This window comes from Nansenia antarctica, assembly GCF_963989245.1.
Source record: "Nansenia antarctica genome assembly, chromosome: 4".
NCBI classification, from domain to species: domain Eukaryota; kingdom Metazoa; phylum Chordata; class Actinopteri; order Argentiniformes; family Microstomatidae; genus Nansenia; species Nansenia antarctica.
The window spans coordinates 74,263,130-74,280,608 of NC_137689.1; the positions used below are offsets into that span (position 1 = coordinate 74,263,130).

General features: G+C 43.5%; 2 protein-coding genes across 2 annotated transcripts; both read left to right on the forward strand.

Annotated features, from left to right (window-relative positions):
* Positions 1-5,175: 5,175 nt before the first annotated feature.
* On the forward strand, positions 5,176-10,855 carry LOC308156374 (bile salt-activated lipase-like; the record flags this gene model as incomplete). The annotated part of the gene is made up of 11 exons (XM_080529712.1): positions 5,176-5,238; positions 5,700-5,847; positions 6,267-6,386; positions 6,819-7,016; positions 7,276-7,406; positions 7,492-7,599; positions 7,681-7,795; positions 7,961-8,147; positions 8,384-8,587; positions 10,260-10,469; positions 10,669-10,855. The coding sequence occupies 11 exons, from the start codon at positions 5,176-5,178 to the stop codon at positions 10,853-10,855; spliced, it is 1,671 nt and encodes a 556-aa protein (XP_080385838.1).
* Positions 10,856-11,752: 897 nt separating this feature from the next.
* LOC308156541 (bile salt-activated lipase-like) lies at positions 11,753-16,711 on the forward strand (the record flags this gene model as incomplete). Its single annotated transcript, XM_080529908.1, has 11 exons — positions 11,753-11,815; positions 12,352-12,502; positions 12,668-12,790; positions 13,071-13,268; positions 13,479-13,609; positions 13,751-13,858; positions 13,954-14,068; positions 14,559-14,745; positions 14,924-15,127; positions 15,923-16,132; positions 16,408-16,711. The coding sequence occupies 11 exons, from the start codon at positions 11,753-11,755 to the stop codon at positions 16,592-16,594; spliced, it is 1,677 nt and encodes a 558-aa protein (XP_080386034.1). The 3' UTR covers positions 16,595-16,711.
* Positions 16,712-17,479: the final 768 nt, after the last annotated feature.

A 17,479-nucleotide genomic window follows, 5' to 3' on the forward strand; every position in this document is an offset into this window, starting at 1 on the left:
ATTACAAAGACATAGGTTTGTGGGAGAAAAAAACATTTCACTTTCATTCTGAGACAATAAACAAGGAACATGAACAATGCGCGCTGAACTTGATCGTCAGAACAAACAAGAATGAGAGGTTTCATGTCCAAGCAAGACCTTGAAAAACTCATCCATGCATTTGTTTGGAGTAGACTTCACTTGAGTATTGTAGTCTACTAACAGGCCTATCTAAAGGAGCTGTTCGTAAATTGCAGCTCATCCAAAACACTGCTGCTAGGGTCCTAACAAAAACAAAGAACTTTGAACACATTACACCAATCCTGAGATCCCTGCACTGGCTACCAGTCTCTCAGAGAATTGAATTCAAAATCCTCCTAATTACATACTTTTTTTTTTAAACTTATTTTTAAATAATGTAAAGCACTTTGAATTGCCCCTGTTGTATAAGTGCTATACAAATAAACTTGCCTTGCCACAAAATCTGCTATTAAAAAAATAAATAATAAAACAATACAAATAAATACATTTACAAAAGCTGAATGCGACGATTGCTATGCTGTGCAGCAAATCGCTTCACAAACTCATCCAAATTCAGAGCTTTTGCACGTTTAGACTCAATGCTGAGAACTGCAATACTTGTTAATCTATTCTCTGCCATGGTAGAGCGCAGGTGATTCTTTATTATTTTAAGAGTTGAAAAACTCCTCTCACATGCTGCACTGGTGACCGGCAATACTACAGCTATTTTACATAATCTGAACATCTCCAAGAAAACCATCTTGTATGGATCCAAAAAATTAACTAATTCCATTAAACTGGAGGGTCTTTGTTTTCAATTTGTTGCTTGTTGATCCAACAATCTTCTAATCTGCTGCAGTTCGTGTTTAAGGTTATCTACATTTGATCCATATGCATTTGCTAAAAGATTAACTGCCTCCTCATTCAAAAAGCTGCTGCTGGATGGATTCAGTGCCTGGATACCCTGCATGATGTGACAGTTAAAGCTAGAGAATCGTCTTTGCATTTCACCAATCATGCAATCAATGACAGGATAACATATTTTAGTTAGAAAATACTTTTTGCTGTCTGGTATTGTGTGCTGTCCTAGTGTAGACGTGATAACACTACCTTTAAGTTTCTTTGTTATCCGTCTTGCCCTCTTATGAGTGTGAGTTGTAGAAATGTTACAACTTTCACAGGTGTTGAGTATTTTCAATCCAAAGCTCATCAAAATATGTCTCAGTACGATAGCTTTTTAGAGTCTGTTGTAGTGTTTCAATTAGCTCAACAGCTTTAGTAAGGTCAAGCTGTGTTGACTGGAGCATATCTGACAAAAATCGGGTGTCACCTAGTACTTTTCTTACATCGTGTTACAATGACATAACTATAATAACTATAATAACTATAATAACGCCAACGTTAGCTAAACAGTAAGTAAAAGCTAAATAGCTAGCTAACAGCTGAGACTGACGTCTTCGCTTCATAACTCAGCAAATAACGTTACATTGACGAACAAAAAATCAATTAATTTACTAAACATATCCAATAGGTAATGAATTGTAAACGTAATAACATAATTAGTTAAAACCACATTTAACATTACCTGAACAACAGGCTCCACACGGCACAGCACCAGAAAGACAGCTCAGGTTTAATTGATTAATCAGCATCAGCTGTGTGGTAAACTGTTGGAACACACCTATATTCAAATCTCCCCGTGTGAAATAGGTTGCAACCATTTGAGATGGAGGGGTGGAACAGACAGTGAGTTTATTTTTCAAACTTGGAAATTTGGGAATTTTACACTGAATTCTGATTAAAAATAAAGATAAAGATAAAATAATAATAATACAACAAATTATCAGTTGGTCTGTGTAACTGGGGTGGCAGGACTTTTTTCAAGGGTGGCAGCTGCCACCCCTTGCCACCCTGGTAGCTTCGCCACTGCCTAACCCATTCATACAGGCCCCAAGGAAAGTTGTCGACACCCTTCAGCCATAAAGCCTTGGTGGTAGGCATACAACACACGCTGTCTCAGGAAGGCCTCCAAGATCTCCAGGGACCCAACCCACCCTGGGTACGAACACTTTACCCGGCTGCCCTCGAAAAGGCGGTACAGGACCATGGCCGCAAGGACAAACAGACTGAAGAACAGCTTCTACCCCAGGGCCATCCAGGCCCTGAACACAGCAAAGACCTAGGTTCTGGGCCCTGGACAGTCTGGACGGATTGATGGCAGCTGCTGGACTGAAAAAAATCAGGTGTAGTGCTGAGGCACAAATATGTAAATTTCTAGCCTGCAAACTGCGACACTTCAAATGAATGTGCAATAACACAATGTGCAATATGACAACCCTAGTCGTCTATCTGTACAGTATAGTATAGTGGATAGTGTACTGTTAGAGTAAATTATTCAATAATGGCAGCCTGTTTCGTTTCAAGATGTATAAGAAAAGATATTTAATAATCTTCTGCAGAAGGAGGAAGTTTACAAGCACGTCAGACAGGTCTTAACAGTGAACGTTCCTCGTAAAAGTAAAGATCATTCATTTCATCTCAGTATTTATACAAACAGGTACCTTCAGGTAAGGGGTCCGCCCTCAGGTGAGGTTTAGACCAATCATGAGCAATGGGTGTGGACTTGTACATTGATGTAGATGATTCTGATGAAGGCTAGGGGGGAACCGGCCCCCACTTTCTCCCAGGGAGACAAAGGTGAAAACGGGACACAATAGCCACAACTGGTTCAGTCTGGTCTTAGAGTACTGGGTCTGGGGCAACACAAAGGTCCAAAACTGCTCTAGATGGTAGGGCAATCAGGTCTTTGTAATCATGTAAATGTGTCTATTGTCTTAGCCCATGTCAAGCTTTAAGTAGAGAAACTGGTTCTATTGTGTGACAACAGGAAATCATCTTCTACAGTCTGCTGCAGACATTCAACCCAAGATGATGTTTGGTTCTTAAATGTAGCTTATTACATATAATAATTTTCTCTCACATTCCACACTTTTTTAAGATGTAAACTCTTAAAACAAGAACAATTTGAATTCTCTCACAGTACATAGCCTTTATTTATTTATGTAAACCAGCTCCTTCCCTTCTTGTGTTTTTTTTTGTTTTTTTTCTTTCCTAGCACCGGGGGAGCCACCCCTCCTAAATTTCGTTGTTTGGTACCTGTACTATAGCAATGACAATAAAGACCATTCATTCATTCATTCATTCATTTCATTGGTCTAGGATTGAGAACTAGTAGTAGCCTCCAAGGGTGTCTGTGAGATCTTGAATGTAAGATAGGGGATGTCTGGTTTGAGTATTCTGTAGTAGATGCAAAACGGAAGCATTCCACCCAGTGAAATTCTGCGCAACAGTTCTGTGCAATGAGCACGTCATAACAATATGGAACTGCACTCGAAAACGACATCAGTTTAAACATAATTGGTTTAAACCAACTGATCATCTCGATCGTCGTTTCTGACTCGGAGCCACACCTCAGTGGTGTGATTTGCTGAAATCAAATAATGACAAATGCTTTTCTCAGTAAATTAATTCCCACTAAGGCCATGTTACTCCGGGCTCATATGTGCCGGATGATGACGTTACTGATGATCAGACAGGGTCAGGTCACAGACATCTTCAGCTCTAAGTTTCCCAGGTGTGGTCACACATTAACCACATTGTACTGGCAGCCCAGTCAGACAGCCTGATAAGGCTTTCCGCTCACTCTGTCTGGACACAACAATCATTCTGCTTCCAGGAAAGAGTTGGCATTTATTCAGTCGTAATTACTTAATTAATCAATAAATCCATCAATCAATCAATCAATTCCCCCGTAGAGTTTTTCTATTATGACGAAAAAAAGTCATTCTTCTATCTTCTAGCATTGTAACTGTCAATGGCCCCTGGTCATAGCATAATTACTTTTCTTTCTTACGATGACTGATGGATAGATGATTCACTCACTTAGACAAATGTATTTGTTGGAAGTCGCTTTGGATAAAGGCGTCTGCTAAATGGCAAAAATATAAATTATATTTTTGTTGTTTTTAATCTGTTTTCTTTCTTTTGCACTGTATTGTAAAGCACTTTGAGCTGTATTCTTATGGATGAAAGGTGCTATATAAATAAAGCTTATTATTATTATTATTATTATTATTATGAAACAATAAGCACCTTTGAATCCTGAGTGTTCTACTATAAGGAAAGCAGCAGCAGAGAGTGATGAGGAAGAGGAGGAAGAGGAGGAAGATGAGGAAGAGGAGGAAGATGGATTCCAGCCCTCAGAGGGGAGTGACAACGACATGGAGACAGAGATGCTTGATTATCTGTGAGAAAGAAGTATTTTCAGGTCACGTATAGAAATGGGGGTAGCAAGAGTTTCATGTTGTTACATATCATGAATGTTCTGCCTTTTCAATACAATAATTTATGCTGTAAAACCTGTACAATGTTCAATGTATTTGTTTTGAATCGTTTTCCAAATAAAGGAAATTTAATTGTTTTTGTTTTATTATTAAATGTTTTCCTGTATTTTATACCTCAATATTTGCTTATTATATTGGATATTTCTATTAAGGAGCTATGAGCTATCCGATATAATCCGAAGCTATCTGAAATCCATACATCAAGCATGAAAATATTTGGATTTTTTTTCTGAGCAATCTACTAAATCACACACTATCAGTGTAGCTTTCTTATCTCTTGATTTCATTTACAACTTCTATCGATTAAAAGTTACTGTACATGATCACTGGTGTGGTCTCTACTTGAAGAAGAAGAAGAAGAAGAAGAAGAAGAAGAAGAAGAAGAAGAAATCGGACCTTGATGGTCTTTTTAATGGCCACACACGGCAGTTTTACACTCTGATCACACACATGCAAGTTTTAGGTGAACACACACACAAACACAAGCACATGCACTATCTTCGGCGGGTCGCCAGGTGGAAATTGTCCTGAACATCGGATGAACACTAGATCTGCCTGAATCAGATAATGAAAACACAGTACATACAGTACTTGGACATACTGTGGACATACTGTCCCTGAATGTAACCTATATAGTGTAGCTAGGTGCTCGCTCAAGGCAGTCGACATTGTGTAAACACACACTAATGCCCAGACATACTGTATGGGAGGGGTCTCTTGCATAAAAAGCCTCAGGAAAATCTGTAATTTTTCATTTTTCTAGACAACCACGATGAAGACCCTGGGCATTCTGGTTGCTGCAGCCCTGTTCCTGGGCTCTGCCTCAGCCACCACTGTAAGTCTGCAGTGTCATTAGAATGTTGGTGTAATTACAAGGCTATGGCAAAAGATAGTAACTCTCCCACTTACTGTGAGAGAATTGTGAAAGTATTTGATTTGATTTGAGTTAAACGTAAGATGTTAATGTAGGCCTACATACAATGATGCTACACACACTAACATCATGTAATAATACAAGGATTCTCACCATACACATGTTCCTGGCTTGGCACAGTGTTTTTTTTTCTTTTTTCTTTCCTAACACCAGGGGAGCCACCCCTCCTAAATTTCGTTGTTTGGTACCTGTACTGTAGCAATGACAATAAAGACCATTCATTCATTCATTCATTAATTCATTCATTCATTCATTCATTCAAAAAGGAAAAAGAAAAAACATTGAAGAAATCATGTTATGAATTTTAACACAAACTTCCACAGTAAATGTGTCTCTGCCTTTATGTGTCTGTTGACCTGTAGCTGGGAGTGGTGTACACTGAGGGGGGCATGGTGCAGGGGGAGAACTATAGCCTTGGGCAAAACCGTTCCATGGACCGCTTCAGGGGAATCCCCTTCGGTGACGTTCCCGGGAGGTTTGAGAAGCCCAAGCCTCACCCTGGATGGAATGGTGAGTGCCAGAAAGATCTCATATCTTTTTTTATTTCAAGCTCTACTTATTCAGGAAAACCTGACAGAGACCAGTCTTTACAGCAGGGGACTGATTTGCATTGATCAAAATACAAATAAATCAAATAAAACAATACTGTGTATACTATTAACGTTTTATGAATGGTAAATACTCTGATTGAGCACCTTTTGAAAGAGTTTTGAAGTATCAGGCTTGTCCTGTTCCCCACTAACAGTCATCCCAGGTGATTTCCTCCCTCTCTTGTCCTGTTCCCCACTAACAGTCATCCCAGGTGATTTCCTCCCTCTCTTGTCCTGTTCCCCACTAACAGTCATCCCAGGTGATTTCCTCCCTCTCTTGTCCTGTTCCCCACTAACAGTCATCCCAGGTGATTTCCTCCCTCTCTCGTCTCCCCTCAGGTATTCTCAGGGCTACTGAGTACAAGCCGAGGTGTCTCCAGTTGACTTTGACCATGTCTGATACCCGTGGTAGTGAGGACTGTCTCTACCTGAACATCTGGGTCCCTCATGGCCGCAAAGGTAACACACCTGGGTTTTTCACCTATTTCTGTGACCATAACATCAGATGAGACATCAACACCTTGCCAACACCTCATCAACGCCAACTTTTAATTTTTTGCTATCCAGGATCAGATCGAGCTGGCTGATTTCCCCTATACGACTCAAAGTCAGCCAGATAGATCTGATCCTGGATAGCAAAAAATTATCAAGAACATTCTGATCCAGATTAAACGTCTTCCATCTGTAAATCAAGAATCCATGTGGTCTCCTGAAATTGTCGTGTATTCAGTATGTCACTAAGATAAGAAAAGATAAGACCCTGGTAGGCCCGGTCTTCCATCTATAAATCAACACCACTTGAGTGATTGAGGTTATGATATTGATATGACGATCATGCTACGGTGCAATTCCATGATTGTATTGAAATATTTCTCCTTTCGTACTTCCTAGTGTCAAGTGACCTCCCAGTCATGGTCTGGATGTATGGAGGTGCCTTCCTTCTTGGAGGGTCTATGGGGGCTAACTTCCTGGACAACTATCTGTACAGCGGACAGGAGATCGCTGACAGGGGCAACGTTATTGTGGTGACGCTGGGCTACCGTGTGGGTACACTCGGCTTCCTCAGCTCTGGAGACGCCAGTGGACCTGGTAGGTGTGAACCTGTCAGCTTTGCCTGGCAGGGGGTCAGTGGCTCAAAACAGTATGTTAGTTGAGGTACCCTGCCTCCAGATACTGATTCCTAGGCCTTTGAATCCCTTCCACCAAATGGGTGTATACTGCCCAGTCATTGTTAGGGTGTTGTGTATTATGTGTGTGCACCGTTGTGGTTTTTTCTGGCCTCTCTGTTGCAAACAAAGTCCACCCCAGCTACTTGCAGCTGTCTCACAGAGCTTCTCTCCCTTGACAGGCAACTATGGGCTGTGGGACCAGCAGGCTGCCATTGCCTGGACTCACAGGAACATCCGCTCCTTCGGTGGAGACCCTGACAACATCACCCTCTTCGGAGAGTCCGCCGGAGGGGCTAGCGTCAACTTCCAGGTGTGTACGCGTGTCTGTATGTGCATGTGTGTGTGTGCGCACACACTTGCACACTCATACGTGTTGTGTATTTATTCCCACTCAGATTCTGACTCCCAAAAACAAAGGGCTGATCCGCAGGGCCATTTCCCAGAGCGGAGTTGCCCTCTGCCACTGGGCCGTCAACAAGAACCCCAGAGCCTTTGCAGAGAAGGTATGTGTCCCTGTTATCTCAGTGGCCTGTTGCATGTGCAGATGGTGAGGCTAGCTCAATCTCATCCCGTTTTCTATTCAGGTTGCTAAGAAGGTGAACTGCCCCACTGATGACACGATGATGACCTGTCTGAAGATGACGGACCCAAAGGCCCTCACCTTCGCTGGAGCCCACGACATGGATTCCTCTACCTCCAGTCAGTGTGCAATGGGGGTACAGGGTTGAGATCTGTGGGCCTTCTGAGCAAGGAGGAGTTAAGGCCATATTTTACCAAAGTCGACAGAAAAAGTGATGTCATGTCATCCGCTGTCTGTCATAGTAGTACATAACAGTGTGTGACTGTTTCTGCCTCCTCCTCCAGACCCCGTTGTGAATAACATGCTCCTCTCCGCTGTGATCGATGGAGACTTCCTTCCTGAGGACCCTGGTAACCTCTTCGGCAACGCAGCTGACATCGACTACATCGCCGGGATCAACGACATGGATGGCCACCTTTTAGCCGGCATGGACGTCCCCTCTATTGGCCGGCCCCTGGTGGACACCCCTGTGTGAGTGGCAATGGGCTGATCCATCACCATGGAGGGAGGAGGGGACTTTGCTCTGTTGGGTTTGTCCATCGTCAAAGAATAGAACTTAGACAGAAGTGCAGTTGTACCCATGAAGCTTGATGTTTGGGAGAGTACTCAAGAACATAAACTTAATTAATGGAACTACAGCATGAATTGAGATATAGTTTTAGGCAGATCCCTGAGACAGATCAATCTCCTCTTCCCCCTTTCCACAGGGACGAGGTGAAGAAGCTCCTGGGTGCTCTGACCAAGGACAAGGGGGAGCCCGCTCTCACCAGCGCTTTCTCAACGTACTCATATAACTGGGGTTCTAATCCCAGCAACGAGATCATCAAGCAGACCATTGTGGAGATTGAGACTGACTACATCTTCCTGGTGCCAACCCAAGCTGCTCTCTACATGCATGCTACCAATGCCAAGTGAGCCAAACTCTATCACTCAGTTACTGAAGCTCAGCCTCTATCCTTCAGTTTGCTTCACCCAGCCCTAACTAACTTACAGTATCAATATGGCAGAGCATTCGTGATGCACCTACAGTGCCCTCCATAGGTATTGGAAAGAGGATTTTTTCTTCTTTATACTCCAGGAGTTTGGATTTGTTGTAGTATGAGTTCAAGGTAGAAATTCTCAGCTTTGATTCAACGGTTTTTCTTCAGATAGGGTTCACGGTTCACCTTGTAGAAAGTAAAACATTTTTAAAACATACTCCTCCTATTTCAGAGCTCATGTTCAGGACCCAAAGTACACATGTTTAGTATCTGGTCGACAATCCTTTGCATGCAATAACTCTGCGACCCGTTGACCCCACCAGATGCTGGGTATCTTCTCTAGTGATGCTCTGCCAGGCCTGTCCTGCAGCCATATTCATTTGTTGTTTGTTTTGATGTATTCTTCGTCTAAAATCTTATCATCAGGAAAGTAAATGAATGTTAAATTACAATTAAATCAGAAGATTGACTTGGCCAGTCAATGACATTCCGCTTTTTGGCCCTGAAAAAACTCCCTAGTTGCTATGGCAGTATGTTTGGGGTCATTGTCTGGGCCCTGGACAGTCTGGACGGATTGATGGCAGCTGCTGTGTTGAAAAATCAGGTGTAGTGCTGAGGCACAAATGTGTACATTTCAAGCCTGCAAACTGCGACACTTTAAAATAAATGAATGTGCAATAACACTATGTGCAATATGACAACCCTAGGGTACATAAGGTTGCAGAGAAATAGGAAATGTTAGAATAGGTATAGCATAGCATAGAGTACAGCACAGTGTTTTATCTGTACAGTATAGTATAGTGGATAGTGTACATAGCCTTTATTTATGTAAACCAGCTCCTTTCCCTTCTTGTTTTTTTAGTTTTTTCCTAGCACCGGGGGAGCCACCCCTCCCAAATGTCGTTGTTTGGTACCCTGTACTATATCAATGACAATAAAGACCATTCATTCATTCATTCATACATTGTCTTACTGTATGATGAATTCTGAGACATTTGCTAGACAAGATGTTTCTGTACACTTCAGAATACATTCTGCTGCTGTCATCATCAATTAAGACACATTCTTGAGGAAGCTACACATCCCCAAGCCATCAATCAATCCAATAATCAATACACAATACAAACATACTTAGTGAATTATGGCATTGTCTATGTGTAGGGTTCGCTACAGACGTCTACAAAATGCTTCCTCTTTCCAACACTTATGGAGGGCACTGTATAGCCCAATGCACACGGCGTGCGATTTTGTCGCGCCGCGAATTCGATTCCATTGTTTTGAATGAGACAATGCACACAGCACGACAACACTCGATTCTCCATTCACACCCACACACTTCGGTGGTGTGAATTGAGAATCGAATGTTGTCGTGCGACAAAATCGCACGCCGTGTGCATTGGCCTTATGACCCTCAAACTACCACATAAGATTGACCAAATGCACTATCATGACATGAATTATGAATTAAGGATTACTTTAGGACATTCAGTTTCTATTTAACTCTCTCAAATTCAAGCCTAGTATATCATAATAAGAACTCCCTCTCCTTTCTCCCCTTCACCTGTTTCTCTCTCCCTCCTTCTCTCCCCTTGCCCTACCCCAGGTCTGCAAGCACCTACTCCTACTTGTTTTCCGAGCCCAGCCTCATGGCTGGACAGGCCAAGCCCTACCCTAGCTGGGTGCGGGCTGACCACGCTGATGAACTGCAGTATGTGTTTGGCAAGCCCTTCACCACGCCCACGGCCTATGGGCCAAACCACCGTGACCTCTCTGACTACATGATCGCCTACTGGACCAACTTCGCCAAGACCGGGTAAAAAGAAGCACTCTAGCCAAATTAATGGCTGTATCACAAATATATATATATATATATACACCAAACCATGTATGAGAGAAACTGTATACACACAGTATACAGTAGATAGTCCACTCTATGTCATCATTTTGACATTTTGAAATCATCATCAATACCACTATGGTTTATTGACCCCCCCCCCCTTTTCCCTCCACAGAAATCCCAACACAGGGGAGTCCGATGTGCCTGTGACCTGGCCTGCATTTACTGAAACTGCACACCAGTACCTGGACATCCACTCGGACATGAACAGGAGCTACGTCAGGGAGAAGTTGAGGATGAGCTTCGTGCATTGGTGGACCAACACCTACGCTGACCTCCCCACCCTAAAGAGCTCCCAGTAGAGACTTTTATCTGAGCAGAGACACAACATCATCATTCTATCGATTGAAAGCTACACAGATTGATTGTGAGATGATTGAATCTCAACGCATCCAGTGGTACAAAATACATTTCTGATTGTAAAAAATAAATCAATGTTCATGATTGCTCATGATTGCCTTGGCATGTTCATCCTTGATTTCCATACTGTACTGTACTGTAGATCCACTCAACAGAATGGTTAATGCAGTCAACAGCTAGGTTCCACTTTATTCCAGTTTTGATTGCCTGGATTGGATGATCATTGTCTGGAAGGTTCACAGTCACAGTCATTTACAGCCAGGACGTCCAGGACCTCGTCTCCCATGAGTTCACTTAGAGGTTGAACATCATGGTTCAGTAGATATTTCTTCTTCCAGGTGTGGTCCAAAATACTAATTTGGGTACCTTCGTCTAACAGAACACTCACAACATAGCCACAACATTAAAGAATTTTCTTCCGACTACTTTGTTGTGGTTCACTTGGGCTGGCAAGAGAACATCATCAGGGTGGGACTGTATGTTGAGACCGTTTCTCCAACATCTTTTGTTTCTTCAGACCACCCACAGCGTGGTGTCCTTCTTCTCCACAAGCAAATCAGTGTTTGCAGTTTGTCAGGCCTAGTTCGACACATTTTAGACAGCTGTATGTTCTCTCTCTCGTCTGGTACTATGGTGCATTATAGCTGGTGCATTGACATGAGTGCTCTGGTGTGGTGCGGAGGGAGGGACACATGCTCATTGTGACTCAAGGCAATGGAGATGATGTAACACTGTTTGGAACAGTTATAATGGTCAGACGTACTTTATGGGAGGGGTCTCTTGTATAAAAAGCCTCTGGGAAAGCTAAGGTTTCCTACAGGTGTTTCTGGACAACGACGATGAAGACACTGGGCGTTCTGGTTGCTGCAGCCCTGTTCCTGGGGTCTGCCTCAGCTGCCAATGTAAGTCTGTAGTTTCATTAGAACTGTGGTGTCATTATAAGACCATGACTATGGCAAGATAATCTTTGGTCAGTTATTTTACATGAGGATGAAAGATGAACTGTGTTTTAGATTGTTATTTACGTAATAGCTTATTGGAGGAGAAGTTTTAAGAATTTGATACAGACAAATATAAGATGTTAAGTGACGCTGAGAATACTGTAGTACTACTCTCCCGTAGTAACTGGTAGAGTAGATAGTTATAGTAACAGTGATAAGGGGTTACTAAATGTCACTTGCATTTGACCTCTGACAGTCTCTATCAGCAATGGTTGACACAAAGTGTGAACTCACAGCTGTTGACTTGTTTTGACCGTTCCCTAATGATTAATGAACCTAAAACGTTTTTATATACACTTTTATATCACCATATTTCCCACCATACTGTACACATGCTCCTAGCTTGGGACAATGTAAAATAAATGTTTAACATGAATTTTAACATGAACTCCCATACTAAATGTTTCTCTACCTTTATTTGGCTCTTGTACCTGTAGCTGGGAGTGGTGTACACTGAGGGTGGCATGGTGGAGGGGGAGAACCATCGCGTTGGACTTTTCGGACGGTCCATGGACGTCTACAAGGGGATCCCCTTTGCTGACATTCCTGGGAGGTTTGAGAAGCCCAAGCCTCACCCTGGATGGGATGGTCAGTGGCAGAAAGATCTGGATTTATGGTTTTATAAAAGGAAAATTACAAATCTGCAACTTTTTAAGACTACTGTAGAGTACATGACTGTGTATCAGAAGTATCCTGTCCCTCTCTAATACTCATCCCAGTTAATTGCCTGCTTCTCTCTGTGTTCACGCTCAGGTATTCTCAAGGCTACTGAGTTCAAGAAGAGGTGTCTTCAGATCACCCTCATGCAGGGTGGTACCCGTGGTAGCGAGGACTGTCTCTACCTGAACATCTGGGTCCCTCATGGCCGCACGGCCGGTAACACACCTGGGTCCCTCACCTATTTGATCATAACATCAGATGAGACTTCAACACCTGGTCTTCCATCTGTAAATCAAGAAGACATGGTGGTCTAGTGATGTTATGATGTACTTATGTCACTATAACATAAGATAAGACCTTAGTAGGCCCAGGTCTTGAGTCTTGGGTCTACAACCCAATACACCACATGTTCGATTGAGGTTATGATATTGATTAGTCTATGTTACTGTACAATTCCACGATTGTATTGAAATATTCCTCTTCTCCTCCTTCCTAGTGTCAACTGACCTCCCAGTCATGATCTGGCTCTATGGAGGTGGCTTCGTGGCTGGAGGGTCAATGGGGGCTAACGTCTTTGACAACTATCTGTACAGCGGACAGGAGATCGCTAACAGGGGCAACGTTATTGTGGTGACGGTGGGCTACCGTGTGGGTACACTCGGCTTCCTCAGCTCTGGAGACGCCAGTGTACCTGGTAGGTGTCAACCACTGCTTTGCCTGGTAGGGGGTCAGTGGCTCAATACAGTATGTTAGCAGGTACCCTGCCTCCAGGTATCCATTCATAGGCCTTTGAATCCCTTCCATATTCCTAGTTATTGCAATATGTGTGTTTTCTTTTTTGATCTCTATTGTATCCATTTTAAAGACATGCAGCTGTCTCACAGAGCTGTCTCTCCTTTAACAGGGAACTATGGGCTATGGGACCAGCATACTGCCATTGCCTGGACTCACAGGAACATCCGCAACTTTGGTGGAGACCCTGACAACATCACCCTCTTCGGAGAGTCCGCAGGAGGGGCTAGCGTCAACTTCCAGGTGTGGGGCTACCTCAAGAACTTTATTTTGCTGGCTGTTAAAAAGTTGTTATGAAATAGTATAATAGTATATAATGCAAGTTTTGCATTTGTCTTTGGTGTGCACCACACCAATACATTTTGTGTATTTACTCCCACACAGATTCTGTCTCCCAAAAACAAAGGGCTGATCCGCAGGGCCATTTCCCAGAGCGGGACTGCCCTCTGCCCCTGGGCCGTCAACAAGAACCCCCGTGCGTTTGCAGAGATGGTATGTGTCCCTCTTATCTCAGTGGTCTGTTGCATGGGCGGACAGTGAGGCTAGCTGTTCAAGTGATTTCTCAATCTCATCCCGTTTCTATTAAGATTGCAAAGAAGGTGAACTGCCCCACTGATGACACGATGATGTCCTGTCTGAAGCTGACTGACCCAGAGGCCCTCACCTTGGCTGGATCCCTCGAGATGCATGGCTCTGCCTCCGGTCAGTATTCAATGAGGGTACAGGGTTCCTATCTGTGCTGTCCTGTGAGCAAAGATGGAGTTAAAGGAGATAAATCCTCGATGCCTCTATTGATGACCATTAGCCTTAGGTTGGGGCGGCTGGGCGCAGGAGGTAGAGCCGCCGTCTAATGATTGCAAGGTTGGCAGATCGGCGGTTTGAGCCCCGGCTGGCCAGATGTCGAAGTGTCCTTGGGCAAGACACTGAACCCCAAATTGCTCCCAATGAGCGGGTTTGGCGCCTTGCATGGTAGCTTGCCGCTGTGAATGTGTGTGTGAATGGGTGAATGAGAGGCCATTGTAAAGCGCTTTGGAATAAGGCGCTATATAAGTAGTCCATTTACCATTATTTCTCCCTCATTTCTCCTTTAAGCCCTTATTTTACCCAAGTTGACAGAAAAATGTATGCCATGTCATCAGACGTGTATCATAGCAGTACATAAGTGTGTGACTGTCTCTGCCTCCTCCTCCAGCCCCCAATGTGTTGAACCTGGCCATCGCCCCTGTGGTCGATGGAGACTTCCTTCCTGACGACCCTAGTAAGCTGTTTCACAACGCAGCTGACATTGACTATCTCGCCGGGGTCAATGACATGGACGCCCATATTTTCGCTGGTCTGGACATCCCCTCCATCAACCGGCCCCTCGTGGACACCCCTGTGTGAGTGGCAATAGGCAGATCCATCACCATGGAGGGAAGAGGGCACTTTGCTCTGTAGGGTTTGTCCATCCTCAAAGAATAGAACTTAGACAGAACTGCAGTTGTACCCATAAAGCTTTTTTTAACAGGGCAATCGACCTCTTGAGACAGATCGATCTCCTCTTCCCCCTTTCCACAGGGACGATGTGAAGAAGCTCCTGGCTGGTCTGACCAAGGACAAGGGGGAGCCCGCTCTCACCAGCGCTTTCTCACAGTACTCATCAAACTGGGGTACTAATCCCAGCAACGACATCATCAAGAGAACCATTGTAGATATCGAAACTGACTACATCTTCCTGGTGCCAATCCAAGCTGCACTCTACCTGCATGCTACCAATGCCAAGTGAGTGAGCCCAACTCAGTAGCTGCTGCCCAGCCTCGATAGCTCAGTAGCTGCTTCCCAGCCTCAATCGGGCTGCGTCATCCAGGCCTAACTAACTTACAGTAGAGAAAAGAGTTGATGTATCTATTGGTGCTTTTCCACTAAGGTGCTGACCCGGGTCAGCCCAGGCTGGCCTGCTTCTTTGGTGCTTTTCCATTTGTCGGCCTGGATCAGCACGGCGCGGTACGGCACGCTTCTTTAGCTACCCTTCGAGGGCAGGAACCTTTTTGAGAGCCGGAACCTTTTTGCCAGGCTGCGTGTGACGTGTGACGCTGCACACCGTTGGCTTAGGCTTATTACGGTAGTTCACCAACAAAAAAAGCACAGTGCTCAGTGCTGCACGCATTTCCCCCCGCTGATCTGTATCCGCTTGTTAAGTCTGACGTCAAAAGTGACGTTTAGCCATTTCCGAGTCCAAACCAGAAATTCCCCGCACCAGAGTACCTGTGAACTACAGCGGTAGAATGACAGTTTAATCGTTTTTTAGACTCGGATCTATTCATACAACAAGGGACACAGCACTTTCCCGTTTTCTCCATATTGTCAGGGTATTTGAGCCTCGGAAAAGCGCTATATAAATATAATGTATTATTATTATTATTTCGGCATTTCGAAGACAGCGCCTCAGCCAACGTTGGACCCGGAAACACGTCACGACTTAACAAGCGGATAGCGGGAGGGGGGGGATACAAATGCGGCCCGGTTCGGGTCAGTAGTGGAAAAGCGCCATATGTCTCTCCCCTTGCCCTACCCCAGGTCTGCAAGCACCTACTCCTACCTGTTGTCCGAGCCCAACCGCTTGGCTGGACTGGGCAAGCCCTACCCCATCTGGGTGGGTGCTGACCACATGGATGACCTGCAGTATGTGTTTGGCAAACCCTTCACCACACCCCTGTTCTACTGGCCCAGCCACCGTGACCTCTCTGGCTACATGATCGCCTACTGGACAAACTTCGCCAAGACCGGGTAAAAAATAAAGCAATGCAACTAAATCAATGGCTGTATCACAATTAGAGATATATATATACTGTATATCTTATCTTTATTGTGTCACACAATAAACCCTTTGTGAGTGTATTACACACAGACAGTAGATAAGCCACTCTACCATTTGTCATTATATTCAACATTTTAAATCATCATCATTATCAGTATGATTTATTGATCTCACCCTGTTTTTTTTATTATTATTATCCCCCAACCCAACCTGCCCCCCCCCCCCCCCCACCCCCCCTCCACAGAAATCCCAACGAAGGGGATTCCAAGGTGCCTGTGACCTGGCCTGCATTGACTGAAACTGGACACCAGTACCTGGAGATCCACTCAGACATGAATAAGAACTACGTCAAGCAGAGGTTGAGGACGTCTTTCGTGCACTGGTGGTCCAGCACCTATGCTGACCTCCCCACCCTAAAGAGCTCCCAGTAGAAACGTTTATCTGAGCAAAGACACAACATCATCATATCAGATTCAAAACTACATTGTGTGATTGTGTGAGATAACGAATGCAAAACAGCCAGTGGTACAACATGGACTTCTGATCGTAACAAACCATTGATAAAATAAATAATTGCAAATAAATCATCAATGTTTTGTTATACAAAATATTAGGAAAATGGGATTTAAGTTTGTATCTAATTGCAATGTATAATGACCATATGAGCTAGACAGCGTTGACGAGTATGTGAGACATTGACAAACTCATCAAATAAAAAAAACGTTGGGTTGGTATTTGAATTAAAATCAGCATCACTACATCATTCAATTCACATTCATCAATATAAATAAGCATAGACACAAGGAGCAACCCAGATAAAGGGGTGAATCTTCAATTAAGTAATGTTAGTTACTCATTAGGCTACTTACTTTCTTTGAGGCTTGGTCAGACCCTCCACCTTGGAATAAAAGAACCAAAAAAATGCATTTACATCAAGTAGCATCGCATGATAAAAATGTCATTTTTGTCACCATTTTGTGAAACTCTGCTGACCAAATACAGAGAAACATAATTATGTCAGTTAATTATCAACGTCCAATGGATAAGATGTAGAAGGACGAACAAAGACATTATGAGTAGGATCTATAAGTGAATTGCTTACTAAACGCAGACCACATGTGTAAGTAACACCAGCTGTTGTAAATACCATATGTCAATTCCTGTAGCTAAAATATCTGGAAGATGTTGCTAGGTGAAAGGGAGTCCGATTATTGCTTCATATCAATGCAGAAACGGCCTACTTGGTTATGATGAATATCAACAACATAGCCAGCTAGATAGATAATAGTCTTAGATATATTATTATAGATAATATA